The following is an 18,606-nucleotide window of genomic DNA, read 5'->3' on the forward strand; positions in this document are numbered from 1 at the left end:
ATACATTTTCTAGATTAAATTTCTCAATTTTCGTTGTATTGTGTCTTTATAATAATTTTTTTTTCTCAAAAAACATAATTTTAATTAGATAAAAGAAATGTCCACTCTTGAGATGTCGAGTTGATTTGATTATATAATCGCCTATTAGGAAGAACATGGACATCTGGTTCCAAGTAGAATCTCAAAAGTCAATTTTATTCATATGAGACTATCGACCATCAACAACTATCGACACATTTTCTTGGTCGAGGATGAAAGATCTCAGCCATGGCACGGTGAAAACACCTACTTTGAATTCATCCCAAGTGTCAAGCGTAACAGACTGATAATATGACTGTTCGAGTTTTCAAATCGTCCACACTAACAACCCATCTTATAGAACAGGCAACACTAACAGGATCAGAGGAAAAAAAATAAAAATAAAAAAATAAAAACTATTTATGGACAGAAACCAGAAAGTTTAAACAAATCAGCATTACATTATGTTTTATATATACACATATCGGCGAGCACTATACATACAAAGAAAACAGACACTATTAACTACTAAAGAAGCCAGAGAATGATATCTAGCCATATTCGATATGCTAAAATGCACGCAACAGCCACAAGATTTTAACATTTTTCTTCGTTAATTTTGTACAATTTTGTTGAGTCACACATACCAAACATATAGTCTATATACAAGTTATCCGCCTGTCGTACCTGAAACCCAAAACAAAATATTTCACTATTCTCATAGGATCGAAAATCAAAGAAAGCCACAAAATCTAAAATTCCTCAATGGCGTGTCTTGTTGGGAGACTATTTAAGACTGAATACTACTAAGAAAGAAGGCAAAACTAAAATCTTATACATTATATTATTTTCGAGTCCTATTATGTAGTACGTACCAAAGAGAGAGAACAAGACGACCTGCTATGTCCAGTTCCTTTTTGAGCGAAGCTGAGTGAGCTTGTCCCTCCACAGAGCTGCAGTACAACACCAGAAGGTTACATTCAAAATCATTGAGAAGCTTTTTTACTTCTTGTAATCTTCAGAAAATAGTATTTAGTTTCTGTGTAAAAGGTTCCAAAAAAAAAAAAAAAAGGGGGCTCTGGCAGAAGCTAGAAACTCGGAATCTTGAATTCCAAACCCTCGAATATGTTCAAAGATGATCTTGTTCTGGGACTGAGCTTGGAGTCTTCTTAGGAGTGGAGTTTGGCTTGCCCCTCTCAATCTTTCCCATTATATGTGCATGTTTGAAAAGCTTAAATTATAATTTAAGTTGGTCAAACATACTTTTTATCTATACATTTTGCATGACCCAAGTTTATCACTTAAAAAGTACTACCAGATATTAACGTGCTTACATATGCTTAGCTACTATGAAATGGGATTCGAGCTATTTAAATTTTTTAGTGTTACTCGCAACCATTTAAGTAATGAACAAACTCAATGTCAGCTGGCTTTCTAGGCAGAAGTTTAATAGTGTCTTTAAAAACAAATATACTTGAACAACAACAGTTACTGACTTGTAAAATGATGTCCTAGACATATAGTTAGATAGAATACCTGCATCCTTGTAACGTTCCTCGACTGCAGCTATTAGCATGTTGCGCACAAGATTAAACTCCTTTGTTTCAATGGACAGCTGGGCACTAGGTCTGTATCAATAACAAAGTAGTTAGACTATACTGATATTATCTAAGGCATGGGTTAACAATCAGGTAAAGATGACAGTTCCATTAGTTACCACTCGAGAAATTAAGAAATAGGTCATTAATTCATAAGATAAACAAATTTCTTTATTAAAGATTTTCCATATCTTTTCCCCTTCAGGTGTTAATTAGCCATGGAAAATACTCCATAAATGCACTCTCTCAAATGACAATAAGAACATACGAGTACTAGCAGTTCTTTTGGACTAACCGAATTTCGTATCTAAACACTCAAAGAAAATGCATCTTTTGCAACAAAAACATGAAAAAGGTAGCCGATAAACCACAACAAAAAGAGGTCACTGGGGATATCTAATCTACCTGTCCAACTCAGTAAATAATAAGCCATCTGATGAGGAGCTATGTACTGGCACTTTTTCAGGTTCAATAACCTTCATACCGTCCATATACACCAAGTATTTGTTCACTTGGATTGGCACCTAAAAATTTAAGAAACAGTATAAAATATCATTGATTTTAGGAAACCATACATTGAAAAAGCAAAAGCAAGATGCATTATTCGATCCAACTCATGGTAATTGGTTCAATCTAGACAGGGCATGTACTATAGCTGCCAAGGCTAAGTCCAGGTGAAAATGAAAAAATGCCCATTACAAACATATAAAATCATCATAAATAAACTGTTCAAGACGATTGTACAACTAGACAGACAGAGGAAAAAAACACCATAAAATTTTATTTATTTTCGTAGCAAATGCACCCTTATTGGTATTCATATATATTTGAAATGATATTATGATGATACTGCAACTGTAAATGCAGTATAGTACACTTTTTGGTCATAAATCCTCAATATAGTGTGCCCCAGTTTGAAAGCAATGTTTTAAAGGTCCACAATTTCTAAGTTTTCACAATTCAGTTTCGATCTAATTTTTCACAATTCAGTTTCGATCTAATTTTTCACAATTCAGTTTCAACAACTGTCTTTCTTCCAAAACACCATTACTTCGCGTGGTGCAATGTGACAATTTATTATGTTTTAACATTTGTAATGGCAACAAAAACAACATTTTAAACTCCAAATGCATAAAAAAAGAATGAAAGAAAAAATTGTTGAAGACAAAAGGTTAAAGTAAATAATTCATCTTCTCTCTGAGTGCTTTTAGACAAAAGGATTCAATATAAGATCAGAGACAATAAAGATCCAGATTCAAGGCTAGCTGCCATCCATTTATGAAAATTGAACACTTATAAGACCTTCAATAAAATTTGAATCTGGTCTATTTGTAAGGAGCATGTTGAAGACAAATTTAGGTACAGAAATTTGTCTCCGGAATTACCTTGCATCTAACCGCAATGTTAATGGCATCTGACGGTCGCAGATCAAATCTGATACACTCTGCTTCATTATCCAACTGCAATCAGGATGATTATCACGTCAGAAAATATAAATATGTCACAGAAGTCGGAAATTTCTACATTTTATTCAATCCTGGAAACAATAACAATTTACTTTACCTTTGTAAGGTGTAACTCTGCAAAATATGCCTCATGTATTCTCTTGGTAACTCGTACAAGTTTCACCTAAAAAAAAGAAGAGAACTAATAAATGACAGAAAAAGTAGAAATAATTCCTATAGGGTAAGCAAGCAAAGAACAAAAATTTGACCATTGAAGAAATAACTGAATAAACTCACTGTATAGCCCATCTTCTCAATCATTTCCTTTGCCACTTGATACATGGTAGGCCTAGCCTAAAAGGCAATCCAGAAAATTATCTTTTAAAATTAAAATACACAAGTAACTTTAAGCATGTGTGGCTAAGCTTAAAAAGTTTGATTCTACTAAGTTTACTTATTAGAAAACAGGTGATGTTTCATAGAACAAAACTAGAAATTAGTAAATTACTTATTTTTACAATAAGTTTAGAGAGTTATATTTTAAATAAGTTATGACAAGAAGTAACTTATTTGAACATTTTGTAAACAAAAGGATGAAACATACAATTTGGACATTGCGTACAGCTGCCATTAGCAGCACACTGGGCATCTCCACTGTTAAAAAGACAATTGAATCAAGAATGAAGCAATATTAACTCACACTCATTAAGGAATGTTGCATATAGAAAGTAATGATAATATTAAAGATGAACATACAAACAATTATGGGGAGAAGAAGCCCGGTCCCGTCTTCCATCTTCAATACAATTGCAGGGTGCGGAGCATAATCTGGCCGATGACTCCCTTGGGGGTTATTATGGGCACATCTCAAATGCCGGCCATCTCTCATCTTGATCATGAAACCATCTGGGCCACTTCTGACCTCAACTATTCAAAACAATGGCATTGAACTAAATTTTAATTGGAATGCTCTCCACATGCGGTTTTATGTGTAGAAACACGTGGATTATTGTTTAGTACTTATATAAATGAAATTAGGTATACATTATTCAATAAGATCTGAAAGCATTATATAATAGACTCAAGTGGCATTATATCAACAAGTTATTGGGTGAAATTCCACAATGATTTGTAACATGAATTATGTAACAGACCGCAACATGAATTATTATAATTTCTACTGATCAACAAACATTATATCAACAAGCAACATAAATTATGTAACAGACGGCAAGGTATCCACAATGATTTGTGGAAACAAAGCATCTACATGTAGAAATTCCATATAACTCAACAAAAATTTAAGATTCTTTTGATTATCACTTACGTTGTAGTATGCACTCACATACACTGAATTAGGAGAAAACAAGTGTTTGAACAATCCACATACCAGCTTCAACAACGCTCGAATTCACATAATCAGACTCATTCTCATTTGAATTCCCGGCCATACTATCATTTCCATTCCACGACGAACTAAAAGTACATCGTATAGTCTTGCATTTCTGCAAATTTTGTCGATAATTTACATTAGCCCTACCGTTGCCGATTCCTACAAGCCCCCAAAACCCACTTCTAATAACTTTGGCTTTCAGTAGAGGTGAACTAATCGGGACAGAATACACTCCGGATTGCTTCGCATTGATCATGGGGCAAACTACGGGCCCTTGAAGAGAAGCCATCTTCAATCCTCTAAATACATAAAATTAAAAAATTACGATCAAAAGACTAAAAATTGCTCACATAATCTACAACCAAAAATAAATAAATAAATAATTAATTAATTAAAAAAGAAAAAAGAAAAAAGAAAATTCAGAAACCAGAATAAGCATATGCAGAAGAAATAATCTTGCAAAAAATCTTCACAACGTCCCATTTAAAAAACACAACTTCGAATATTAAAGTTCTTTTCTCTTCTCTTGCCCCACCTGTACTTTTAAAATTTTTAATTTAAACAGTACGTTGTCCAATACCACTACATAAAGAAATCCGTAATTACTCCTCTTCAATATACGGATTTGCAGACAAAGGTCAAAATTTTTAACCTTCTTTGTTAAAGAAACAATAATCTCAATAACTTAATTCCAGATCATACTAAAATAAAACATACAATTCAGCTGAGATATCATTCAGTTAGTAAAAAAAAAAAAAAAAAAGCAATTACTTCCAATTGAGCTTATTTAATCTTTGATGACCGTTTTATGTTTCAAATCAACTATTAGAATGTTGTAATTAGGTCCTCCATACTTTGTTTCCCGCTAATTCAAATTTGAATAATCTTCGGTTTGATTTTAAAACTTGTAATTGCTTCCAATTGAACTTATTTAATCTCCGATCAATGTTTTATATTTAAAATCAACTGTTAGAAAGTTTCAAATCAAGTCCCCATACTTTGTTTCCTACCATTTCACATTTGAAAAAATCTTCTTGTTCGATTTTTGAACTTGCAATTGCTTCCAATTGAGCACATTTGATCTTTTATCACCATTTTATGTTATGAATCAACTATTAGAAAGTTGTAATTAGGTCCCCATACTTTGTTTCTCACCATTTCACATTCAAATAATCTTTCGTTCGATTTTTAAACTTGTAATTGCTTCTAATTGAGCCTATTTGATCTTCAATCACCGTTTTACGTTTTGAATCAACTATAAAAAGTTGCAATTAGGTCCCAATACTTTGTTTCCTACCATTTCGCTTTCAAATAATACCCCATTCGATTTTAAAACTTGCAATTGCTTCCAATTGAACATATTTGATCTTCGACACCGTTTTATGTTCTGAATCAATTATAAAAAGATTGTAAATAAGTTCCCCTACTTTGTTTCCTATCATTTCACATTTGAATAACCTTCCATTTGATTTTGAAACTTGCAATTGCTTCCAATTGAGCTTATTTGATCTTCGATCACCATTTTATGTTCCAAATAAACTATTAAAAAGTTACAATTATGTTCCTATACTTTGTTTCCCGTCATTTCACATTCGAATAATCTTTTGTTTGATTTTCAAACTTGCAATTGCTTCCAATTGAACATATTTGATCTTCAATCGCCATTTATGTTTCGAATCAACTATTAAAAGTTACAATTAGACCCCCGTACTTTATTTCTTGCCATTTCATATTCGAATAATTCTCTATTTGATTTTTAAACTTGCAATTGTTTCCAATCAAGCCTATTTGATGTTCAATCATCGTTTTTCTAGAAAGCGATAATTAGGTTCTCGTACTTTGTTTCCCATCATTTCACAGGTAAATAATCTTTCGTCGACCACTTTCTCCACCACCCCCTTCGGTACCACAGCCTTCACATCTTCTACCACCTTTTCTGGTATCCCCTCTATCACTTCCTCGGCTATTCCAACAGTCACCAGCTCCATTACTCCTTTCGTCCCAGCCACCATTATATCCTCTGTTACACCCTTTTTGTCCTGGGCACTGTAACATCTTAGGTCGGCCCTATGATTACTAGCTCCATAACTATCAGGTCTCTCCCTCCATCCTGAACATTACCAACCCTTTCCTCCTAGGCACTATACGATCCTCCATCTAGGACATCATCGTGGCCATCCCCTTCCAGAAATATAAAAAAAGATTCGAATGTAGAGTCCGATGGCTATGATGAATCATCATACCCTATGTGATCCTCTCCTTTGGTACCTTCGCTATTCTCTCAGTCCCCGAGGACCACCAGTCTCTCCAACACTTGCACTGCTTATCCCTCTATCACCCCCTCATAGCGCTGTGGCCTCATTATGAAAGTTTCCTAAATCGGTTAGTAGTCTTCTGTATCATGTCATAACTCTACTATATCCCTTATCTCCCATTGCAATGCCCCTATCTCGTCTCGTAGCGCTCCTACCTCCTCCCTGATAACTTTAGTTAGACATTCAAACAAGTTATCAGTGGAGGTACTATGATTAGGTACATGAGATCTATGGGTGATGTGTTTGGATGCACAAGAAGGTGATCTCATCGGTGGTAATGATCTCCTCGACGAAGGCGATGATCGATCAACTGGACAACGTTCCTACACAAATGAGAATATTACAAATTAATAACTTAATTAAAATATTACAACACAAAATGTCCCATTTCAATCGAAGACGGACTTAGGCATCTGGTCGTCTTGAGCAAACATAATGGATAATTCACTCACACCTCCTCCGTCGACACTGTTAACTCAGTAAGGACTTCAAGCTAACATATTGACATTTCAACAATTTAGTGATTATGTATTGAGATTTTGAAATGACAAATAATATAAATCGCAAATGTATAATCTCAACTCAAGATCGTTGATGAAAACTAATAATTGTTTAGCAAGTGGCCTGTCTTGTGCTTGGCAATGACACATCCATAGGCAACAGCTTCCCTTCTCCTCACATACCAGCCAGCCAAGATGGGACAGACTCATATACCTATATCTACATCACTTATAATTATTATATACAAATTTAATAAAAAAAAATTTAACGTACATTATGTTAAATATTTAACTGCAATGCCAAGCCATATGCATCATACTTCTACTCGAGCTTTATCCTCCTTGGACATCAAATGCCCCTCCTAAAGACACGTAAAGTATCCTCATAGCATTTTCGCCCATGGATAGTTGTTGAAGGCATCGATAACATTAAAAGCTTCAAAATGGAAAAGTCAATCGATATCTTTTTTGTAATGACACCTCAGTACGCTCTCAAGGATGAGTACTGAGCCCCACTTCAACTTGTCGAGCATCTGGTCGCATGCCCTAAATGCATCCCCTAACTGTGCCAGTTTACTATCATTTGTCAATGAAAATATTTGTACAACAGCTCCATATTTTTAGGAATACGAGCCCTCGTTACTGTTTAACTCATACATTTCAGTCCAGTGACAATGGTAAAAAACAAGGGCCATATGCAAGAATGGCGTAGCCTGTCTGCGTGCTCATCATCGAGCAACTCCAATACCGTCATAAAATTGGTAAAGCTACAATTCGACGTAACTTTGTCGATAATCTGTCTCATTGCATCCTACAAAATTTCAAACGTTAGAACCTTGTACAAGAGAGATAATAGAATAAAGTATAATATCAATAAATTAAACTAACAAATTTGTAACTACTATACGGAAGAAATTAATTCATTTTATATGGCATGCTAATAAAAAATAAATTATATAAAAAGAACAAAAAAAATACAAAAAGAGTTAAAAAAAAGGGGGGGATTGAAAAGAGAATAACTAAAAAAGGATTCAAATTATAAATAAAAACAAAAATAAGAATTAAAGATAAAAATATAAAGGGAAAATAATTAAATAGAAAGAAAAATTAAATTAAAGGAAATTATTAAAAAAAATTAAAAATTAAAGAAAGTATATTAAAAAGTGTTGAATATTGAAAAAAAATAAGATTTTTTTTTTAAAAAAATACATAAATAATTAATTAAAAAACTGGGCCATCTTAAAAAAGACGACCCAGATGTCGGCATTTGTCCATTTGAAAGGACGCCCGTGGGGCCTTCTTCTCCAACGGAGATCGCCATTTTCGACGATCTCCTCCCCTAAAGACCTCAATTTGTCAACCAACTTCCCCTACATCCATCACTCAACCTAAATAAGTGTATATTAAACTCTAAAACATGTGAATCATCCCGAATATAATTAGGGATATCAACGAAAAGAGTTGAGTCGGCTCATAAGTCGAAATTCGAGGCTCGAATAAAATGAGCGAACTTTTTCTTAGGCCCAAGCTGAGCTTTTTTCTCGGCCAAAAAAATTAAACTCAACACAAGATTTCGGCTCGAGCCTTTTCGAGACTGCCCCTTTTTTAATGTAGCAGTCTGTTGCCTTTAAAATATATATATATAGGCTTGTGAACTCGAGTCGGTGAACCCAAAATGGGGCTCGGCCTGAGCCTCGAGCCGAACCGGCTCAGACTTTTTCCAGGCCGAGCCACGAACAATCCGAGCCAACGAGCCCGATTGTCATTCCTAACTATAATACAAAAATTCAATTCATTTCCATTACCATTACTTAACTGTAAACCAAGGTTTGATACACAAAGCTAACCTTGTTGATGATCTATCGATGTGTGTTACCATCTACTATAGTTTGGATTGATCGATGTGTGTTTGGTAACGAATCACCTCAAAGGGTCTCTCTCTCTCTCTCTCTAAGGGTGTTCAAGCCCTTTTTCTGTTTATTTAAATTCTCAGCTTTTTATCTTTCAAATTTTTGCATTTATTTTTTATTTTATTTATTTATTATTATTAGTTTTTTTGTCCCTTTAGAAAAATGATCAAAGGCACCATTTCCTCGTTAAAGGTAAGTCTACTACTTTTCTCGAAGGTTCAGGACAAATAATAAAACTCATCCTGTTTGAAAATCAAAATTTACTTGAAAGTAAAGTTTTAAGCTCACTCAAAAATGCTTAATCAGAATATAAAATCCAATTGTCCAACTTTAATACATTTTCTAGATTAAATTTCTCAATTTTCGTTGTATTGTGTCTTTATAATAATTTTTTTTTCTCAAAAAACATAATTTTAATTAGATAAAAGGAATGTCCAGTCTTGCGATGTCGAGTGGATTTGATTATATAATCGCCCATTAGGAAAAACATGGACATCTGGTTCCAAGTAGAATCTCAAAAGTCAATTTTATTCATATGAGACTATCGACACATTTTCTTGGTCGAGGATGAAAGATCTCAGCCATGGCACAGTGAAAACACATACTTTGAATTCATCCCGAGTTTCAAGCGTAATAGACTGATAATATGACTGTTCAAGTTTTCAAATCGTCCACACTAACAACCCATCTTATAGAACAGGGCAACACTAACAGGATCAGAGGAAAAAAAATAAAAACTATTTATGGACAGAAACCAGAAAGTTTAAACAAATCAGCATTACATTATGTTTTATATATACACATATCGGCGAGCACTATACATACAAAGGAAACAGACACTATTAACTACTAAAGAAGCCAGAGAATGATATCTAGCCATATTCGATATGCTAAAATGCACGCGACAGCCACAAGATTTTAACATTTTTCTTCGTTAATTTTGTACAATTTTGTCGAGTCACACATACCAAACATATAGTCTATATACAAGTTATCCGCTTGTCGTACCTGAAACCCAAAACAAAATATTTCACTATTCTCATAGGATCGAAAATCAAAGAAAGCCACAAAATCTAAAATTCCTCAATGGCGTGTCTTGTTGGGAGACTATTTAAGACTGAATACTATTAAGAAAGAAGGCAAAACTAAAATCTTATACATTATATTATTTTCGAGTCCTATTATGTAGTACGTACCAAAGAGAGAGAACAAGACGACCTGCTATGTCCAGTTCCTTTTTGAGCGAAGCTGAGTGAGCTTGTCCCTCCACAGAGCTGCAGTACAACACCAGAAGGTTACATTCAAAATCATTGAGAAGCCTTTTCACTTCTTGTAATCTTCAGAAAATACTATTTAGTTTCTGTGTAAAAGCTTCCAAAAAAAAAAAAGGGCTCTGGCAGAAGCTAGAAACTCGGAATCTTGAATTCCAAACCCTCGAATATGTTCAAAGATGATCTTGTTCTGGGACTGAGCTTGGAATCTTCTTAGGAGTGGAGTTTGGCTTGCCCCTCTCAATCTTTCCCATTCTATGTGCATGTTTGAAAAGCTTAAATTATAATTTAAGTTGGTCAAACATACTTTTTATATATACATTTTGCATGACCCAAGTTTATCACTTAAAAAGTACTACCAGACATTAACGTGCTTACATATGCTTAGCTACTATGAAATGGGATTCAAGCTATTTAAATTTTTTAGTGTTACTCGCAACCATTTAAGTAGTGAACAAACTCAATGTCAGCTGGCTTTCTAGGCAGAAGTTTAATAGTGTCTTTAAAAATAAATATACTTGAACAACAACAGTTACTGACTTGTAAAATGATGTCCTAGACATATAGTTAGATAGAATACCTGCATCCTTGTAACGTTCCTCGACTGCAGCTATTAGCATGTTGCGCACAAGATTAAACTCCTTTGTTTCAATGGACAGCTGGGCACTAGGTCTGTATCAATAACAAAGTAGTTAGACTTTACTGATATTATCTAAGGCATGGGTTAACAATCAGGTAAAGATGACAGTTCCATTAGTTACCACTCGCGAAATTAAGAAATAGGCCATTAATTCATAAGATAAACAAATTTCTTTATTAAACATTTTCCATATCTTTTCCCCTTCAGGTGTTAATTAGCCATGGAAAATACTCCATAAATGCACTCTCTCAAATGACAATAAGACCATACGAGTACTAGCAGTTCTTTTGGACTAACCGAATTTCTTATCTAAACACTCAAAGAAAATGCATCTTTTGCAACAAAAACATGAAAAAGGTAGCCGATAAACCACAACAAAAAGAGGTCACTGGGGATATCTAATCTACCTGTCCAACTCAGTAAATAATAAGCCATCTGATGAGGAGCTATGTACTGGCACTTTTTCAGGTTCAATAACCTTCATACCGTCCATATACACCAAGTATTTGTTCACTTGGATTGGCACCTAAAAATTTAAGAAACAGTATAAAATATCATTGATTTTAGGAAACCATACATTGAAAAAGCAAAAGCAAGATGCATTATTCGATCCAACTCATGGTAATTGGTTCAATCTAGACAGGGCATGTACTATAGCTGCCAAGGCTAAGTCCTGGTGAAAATGAAAAAATGCCCGTTACAAACATATAAAATCATCATAAATAAACTGTTCCAAGAAGATTGTACAACTAGACAGACAGAGGAAAAAAAACCATAAAATTTTATTTATTTACGTAGCAAATGCACCCTTATTGGTATTCATATTTATTTGAAATGATATTATGATGATACTGCAACTGTAAATGTAGTATAGTACACTTTTTGGTCATAAATCCTCAATATAGTGTGCCCCAGTTTGAAAGCAATGTTTTAAAGGTCCACAATTTCTAAGTTTTGATCTAATTTTTCACAATTCAGTTTCAACAACTGTCTTTCTTCCAAAACACCATTACTTCGCGTGGTGCAATGCGACACAATTTATTATGTTTTAACATTTGTAATGGCAACAAAAATAACATTTTAAACTCCAAATGCATAAAAAAAGAATGAAAGAAAAAATTGTTGAAGACAAAACGTTAAAGTAAATAATTCATCTTCTCTCTGAGTGCTTTTAGACAAAAGGATTCAATATAAGATCAGAGACAATAAAGATCCAGATTCAAGGCTAGCTGCCATCCATTTATGAAAATTGTACACTTGTAAGACCTTCAATAAAATTTGAATCTGGTCTATTCGTAAGGAGCACGTTGAAGACAAATTTAGGTATAGAAATTTGACTCCGGAATTACCTTGCATCTAACTGCAATGTTAATGGCATCTGACGGTCGCAGATCAAATCTGATACACTCTGCTTCATTATCCAGCTTCAATCAGGATGAATATCACGTCAGAAAATATAATATGTCACAGAAGTCGGAAATTTCTACATTTTGTCAATCCTGGAAACAATAACAATTTACTTTACCTTTGTAAGGTGTAATTCTGCAAAATATGCCTCATGTATTCTCTTGGTAACTCGTACAAGTTTCACCTAAAAGAAAAAAAAAAGAAGAGAACTAATAAATAACAGAAAAGTAGAAATAATTCCTATAGTGTAAGCAAGCAAAGAACAAAAATTTGACCATTGAAGAGATAACGGAATAAACTCACTGTATAGCCCATCTTCTCAATCATTTCCTTTGCCACTTGATACATGGTAGGCCTAGCCTAAAAGGCAATCCAGAAAATTATCTTTTAAAAATAAAATACACAAGTAACTTTAAGCATGTTTGGCTAAGCTTAAAAGGTTTGATTGTAATAAGTTTACTTATTAGAAAACAGGTAATGTTTTATAGAACAAAACTAGCAATTAGTAAATTACTTATTTTTACAATAAGTTAGAGAGTTACTTTTATATAAGTTATGACAAGAAGTAACTTATTTGAACATTTTGTAAACAAAAGGATGAAACATACAATTTGGACATTGCGTACAGCAGCCATTAGCAGCACACTGGGCATCTCCACTGTGAAAAAGACAATTGAATCAAGAATGAACCAATAATAAGAGTCAATATTATTTCACACTCATTAAGGAATATTGCATATAGAAAGTAATCATAATATTAAAGATGAACATACAAACAATTATGGGGAGAAGAAGCCCGGTCCCGTCTTCCATCTTCAATACAATTGCAGGGTGCGGAGCATAATCTGACCGATGACTCCCTTGGGGGTTATTATGGGCACATCTCAAATGCCGGCCATCTCTCATCTTGATCATGAAACCATCTGGGCCACTTCTGACTTCAACTATTCAAAACAATGGCATAGAACTAAATTTTAATTGGAATGCTCTCCACATGCGGTTTTGTGTGTAGAAACACGTGGATTATTGTTTAGTACTTTTACAAATGCAGTTAGGTATACATTATTCAATAAGATTAGCAAGCATTATTTAATAGACTCAAGTGGCATTATATCAACAAGCTATTGGGTGAAATTTCACAATGATTTGTAACATGAATTATGTAACAGACAGCAACATGAATTATTATAAGTTCTACTGATCAACAAACATTATATCAACAAGCAACATGAATTATGTAACAGACGGCAAGGTATCCACAATGATTTGTGGAAGCAAAGCATCTACATGTAGAAATTTTATATAACTCAACAAAAAATTAAGATTCTTTTGATTATCACTTACATTGTAGTATGCACTCACATACACTGAATTAGGAGTAAACAAGTGTATGAACAATCCACATACCAGCTTCAACAACGCTCGAATTCACATAATCAGATTCATTCTCATTTGAATTCCCGGCCCTACTATCATTTCCATTCCACGACGAACTAAAAGTACATCGTATAGTCTTGCATTTCTGCAAATTTTGTCGATAATTTACATTAGTCCTACCGTTGCCGATTCCTACAAGCCCCCAAAACCCACTTCTAATAACTTTGGCTTTCAGTAGAGGTGAACTAATCGGGACAGAATACACTCCGGATTGCTTCGCATTGATCATGGGGCAAACTACGGGCCCTTGAAGAGAAGCCATCTTCAATCCTCTAAATACATAAAATTAAAAAATTACGATCAAAAGACTAAAAATTGCTCACATAATCTACAACCAAAAATAAATAAATAAATAATTAATTAATTAAAAAAGAAAAAAGAAAAAAGAAAATTCAGAAACCAGAATAAGCATATGCAGAAGAAATAATCTTGCAAAAAATCTTCACAACGTCCCATTTAAAAAACACAACTTCGAATATTAAAGTTCTTTTCTCTTCTCTTGCCCCACCTGTACTTTTAAAATTTTTAATTTAAACAGTACGTTGTCCAATACCACTACATAAAGAAATCCGTAATTACTCCTCTTCAATATACGGATTTGCAGACAAAGGTCAAAATTTTTAACCTTCTTCGTTAAAGAAACAATAATCTCAATAACTTAATTCCAGATCATACTAAAATAAAACATACAATTCAGCTGAGATATCATTCAGTTAGTAAAAAAAAAAAAAAAAAAACCCTTTTTTTGGGTCAAGTTGTCCTTTTTATCTTTATAATCCGAAATTTAAAAATTAATATAGAAGTCAATTTTATATACATAATCAAACCTGTAGAAAGCTCTCAATCTTCTTCAACAATCAAGAACTTTTAGGCACCACTAGTGGCCTTAAACGCCTAGAGAAAATCTGGGACTTTTTTTTCTTCTCAGAGGAATTTATGGTACTTTTATGAGATCAATTAATGAAACAAAAACATATATCCAGTTTACTGAAGAAGATGAAGAGATGGGGTGGTAGAGTTTTGAATAGTTAACGACCGACAAGTGGACTGTAGACTGGATAAAGGGAACGACAAATGCTGAAGTGGGAAGAAAGAATAAGAAGATAAGAGATTCTTTTGGAGAGAGCAAGGTCATTGTTTGGCTAAGTTTGAACAATTTTACTTATGTATAAGTTATTTTACATATTTTAAAATAAATATCATTTGTTCACCAAGTCTAAGTTAAAGATGAATTATGCTACACAAACATGGATAGTGATAGCTTTGATGACAAGGATGACACATATCGATCCCTTATTGGATAGTTTGAAAAAAAATTAAACCCCAACAGATGCTGACACGCAGATGTCCGTCATTTCTCTCCTATCATCAACCTTGTCCTAGTATCTTTACTCAACTGAATTACTTAAATGATCACTGAATTTTGTAAAAAAATTTCACAGGATCACTGAACTTTACAAATCATCCAATTCATAATTGAACTTTACAAAGGATTTTCGTGGAAACACTGAACTTTAAAAATCACATAATTCATCATTGAATTTTGCAAAATTTTTTCCAGAAATCACTAAATTTAGAACCTATGGGACATTTTTTTGCAAAGTTCAGCGGTCATTTGGGTAATTCACTCATCTTTACTCAAGATATTGAGAGTCAGATTGTTAGATTTCCATATTTTGAATTAATAGATTTTGAAATAATAATTTTTTAAGGAATGAGATGTCAAAATGTCATAAAAATTATTTTATTTGGAGAATTTGTTATTAAAAATAATTTTTTGGGGATAAAAGGGGCTCAAATGGGGACATAATATTCATAAACAAGGAGGATTCCAATCCTTGGTACATTTTGGCGGTACTCGATTAATTAGTAACCACTAACAACAAGAGTCAAACTTATAGATAGCAGGATATAGATTTTATGTTGAACCGAGGAATTTAGTGTGGAAATAGTATTAAGAGTGCTCACCATTCAATTGAATCCAAATTCTCCATTTGGTAAGAATTATATACGATTTAATTGATAAGTAGATAAAAGTAAGTGATTCAAAAATGGATAATACATGTAATTACATTGAAGTATGTAATTGAAAATGAAGAACACATTATATATAATCAAACAGTGACTAGATTCAAAACTGGCCCTGGTATAATGCTAAAATATCAATTTTGGAACATACAATATAAATGTATAGAATCAATCAAAATATTTAATGAGTTGTAATGTACTGATAAAATAATTTTATTGAAACATGATGACTCGATCTATTTTTCAATAAATTATATAATTAACAAAATACACGTCTCTCATATTTTCCATGTGGGTAAAGATGAGCACAAATTATTTATTTGAAAAACATATATATGAAGAAGAGTTGGTCACTTATTACTAAGTTTAATTATATAAAAAAATGGTCCATTTAACCATTTAAGCTTTGGGTCATGCTACAAAGTCAGAAAAAAAAATGCTAGAAGCCCTTATCTATACTCACAGCTCGGTGGGGGCCACTTTTTTTTTATTTGAAATTGTTTATTCACGTCAGGCCCGCACACTGTGAGTGTGGGCAGGGCCGGTCCTGGGCTGAGGCATTTGAGGCCTCAGCCTCAGGCCCAAAACCCTTAGGGGGCCCAATTTTGCTTCAAATTTATTTATTTATTTATTTATTTATTTATTTTTTTGGGGGATAGTTTTGGATTTTGGATGTTATTTTAAGTTTGTATTGTTTTCGTAAACTTGTAATGCTCAAATTTTTGCGTACATAATTGAAAATGTTATTAGATTTTTACGTAAATTTTTACGTTGATTTCGTCCGAGGGCCCAATTTACGGACCTCGCCTCGGGCCTCCATTATCACAGGACCGGCCCTGAGTGTGGGTAAGGGCTTCTGTTAGTTTTCCTCTGGCTGGGAGGCTTATTCCTTAACCTTTTCTTGTCCATTATTACAATTTTTTCCCTCTTAACAGAATATTACTATTTGAGCAAAACCTTGATATGAGATTTTGACTAGAGGATTGCCAATGCATTTTTAGTTAGTATTTAGCCCTTATTTGATCCCCAATTTTCCAAAAATTAAAATGGGTGGAATAGTATTTTTTTGGAGAATGAGTGGTTGAAAAAAAAATCAATTTATTTGCAATATTATTTTATAAAAATTTGTGTGATTGAAAGTAGAACAGAGAAAAATGAAAATATAATTTAATGGAGACCAAACGGGACTTAGCTTGGTGGTGACTTTTTTTTTTTTTTTTTTTCCCCCCTTTTAATTTTAAGTTAAAGTAAGAAAATCAAATCCTATTATGATCCAAGTGCCACCAATGCATATATTATCACATAAGTCATTAAAATAACTAAAAAAATGAGAGAATTTATTAGCAAAATTATAAGTTTTATCCCCAATAATTTTAATTCGTGTCTAAACTTTAAAATAAATCTTCTAAAAGAATACTTGAATAAATGAAGAAAATGTTAGGAAAATACTAAAAGAAAATTAGAAATACTCTTGAAATCATTTAAATAAAATAATGGAAAGAAAACATTGTAATAAATATGGAAAAATGGTTGTTGATATAGTAACGGTATTAAAAGGAAGCGAGGTTTGTTTTGTACATAATTTCCTTAAAATAATTCGTCCTTCACTGCAGGGGCGGATGCAGACATTTTACATTAAGGGATCACAATCAAACATTTAAAAAAAGTGATGAATTATTACTTTATGTGGGTTATAAATTGTTATACTACTTTTCATTTTGATCATTTTTACATCTAAAAATTTTTTATATATAAAAAAAATCAATCATTTTGAGGATTTTTTTTTTTATATTGTTGTTACTTTTTCCTCTCAATCAATTATTATTTTTTTAAATAATCTAATAAATTTCCTAATAATAATTTTGACGTCGTTTAAAAAAAATTAATTTATCGAGAGGAAAAGGTAACAATAAGAAAAAAATCCTAAAAATGATTGAATTTTTTTTATATATAAATTTTTTCAGATATAAAAATAATCAAGATGAAAAGGTAGTATAACAATTTATAACTCCTATAAAGTAATAAAAATTTTATTAAGAATTTATATTGAGAAATTTTTTGCGCAAAAATAATAAACATATAAATGACAATATTTATACTTACATTTTTTTATTTGCATAAATATATCACAACCATAGCTTTTTCTCTCTATAACTAATTTGACCATTTATCTTCCCAACATTCCTTTTATTTTTCTAGACCAAACAAAAAGTCTTTTTTGTCTGTTCAAATTCCACTCCAACAATCACTCGCCATTATTTTTTTAAACCCAACATAAAGTTAATTCTCTCTTTGAATTAAACTTTTGAAGATGCAATTTAGCAAATGGGTCTTCAGTTTAATAAACTGTCATTGCCTTGTAGGTCCCTTTCTTCTTTATTTTCAGATACATGACAGAATACATAGGCTGTTATCTTTAATTTCTCTTCTCATAATTATTCTTGTTTTGTAATCACAATCAATATTATTCAATGCTGCTTTAATTGTAGTCAACAGTGATTTGATGCTCGTAAGCAATCGACAAAAATGGCATGAAAATGAATGTTGTTCTTATCGTTTCTTTAAGTGAAATCTTTCACCAAGTTTTATTGTTACTCAACTAATTTATAGTTTAATCTTCTATTGATCCTTTTTTTTTCCCCCC

General features: G+C 32.7%; 3 protein-coding genes across 6 annotated transcripts in view; 1 reads left to right on the top strand and 2 right to left on the bottom strand.

Moving 5' to 3' along the window:
- Positions 1-570: 570 nt before the first annotated feature.
- LOC111394422 (bifunctional nuclease 1-like) lies at positions 571-4,775 on the bottom strand. The gene is made up of 10 exons (XM_023020247.1): positions 4,452-4,775; positions 3,818-3,988; positions 3,666-3,715; positions 3,359-3,415; positions 3,180-3,245; positions 3,002-3,076; positions 2,022-2,140; positions 1,555-1,646; positions 894-971; positions 571-705 (listed from the first exon to the last, which is right to left on the bottom strand). The coding sequence occupies exons 1-9, from the start codon at positions 4,741-4,743 to the stop codon at positions 919-921; spliced, it is 975 nt and encodes a 324-aa protein (XP_022876015.1). The 5' UTR covers positions 4,744-4,775; the 3' UTR covers positions 571-705; positions 894-918.
- A 5,123-nt stretch (positions 4,776-9,898) lies between these two features.
- On the bottom strand, positions 9,899-15,084 carry LOC111394423 (bifunctional nuclease 1-like). 4 transcript variants are annotated; one of them, XM_023020250.1, is made up of 11 exons: positions 14,762-15,080; positions 13,905-14,204; positions 13,271-13,441; positions 13,106-13,155; positions 12,801-12,857; positions 12,616-12,681; positions 12,440-12,514; positions 11,498-11,616; positions 11,031-11,122; positions 10,376-10,453; positions 9,899-10,187 (listed from the first exon to the last, which is right to left on the bottom strand). In XM_023020250.1, exons 2-10 carry the CDS (start codon positions 14,194-14,196, stop codon positions 10,401-10,403), a joined length of 975 nt encoding a protein of 324 aa, XP_022876018.1. In that variant the 5' UTR covers positions 14,197-14,204; positions 14,762-15,080; the 3' UTR covers positions 9,899-10,187; positions 10,376-10,400. The 4 variants fall into 4 exon arrangements, with proteins under 4 accessions (XP_022876018.1, XP_022876016.1, XP_022876017.1 ...); XM_023020248.1 differs by lacking the exons at positions 9,899-10,187; positions 10,376-10,453 and adding an exon at positions 10,481-10,705 and having other exon boundaries at positions 13,905-14,206; positions 14,762-15,084; XM_023020249.1 differs by lacking the exons at positions 9,899-10,187; positions 10,376-10,453 and adding an exon at positions 10,481-10,705 and having other exon boundaries at positions 14,752-15,084.
- A 2,404-nt stretch (positions 15,085-17,488) lies between these two features.
- Positions 17,489-18,606, top strand: part of LOC111394140 — a 7,393-nt gene continuing 6,275 nt past the window's right edge. The window contains exons 1-2 of the mRNA XM_023019912.1: positions 17,489-17,527; positions 18,349-18,410. Coding sequence (XP_022875680.1) covers positions 17,489-17,527; positions 18,349-18,410 — 101 coding nt within the window. The remainder of the gene's footprint in view (positions 17,528-18,348; positions 18,411-18,606) is intronic.

Source organism: Olea europaea, chromosome 5 (assembly GCF_002742605.1).
Source record: "Olea europaea var. sylvestris chromosome 5, O_europaea_v1, whole genome shotgun sequence".
In the NCBI taxonomy this organism is placed as follows: domain Eukaryota; kingdom Viridiplantae; phylum Streptophyta; class Magnoliopsida; order Lamiales; family Oleaceae; genus Olea; species Olea europaea.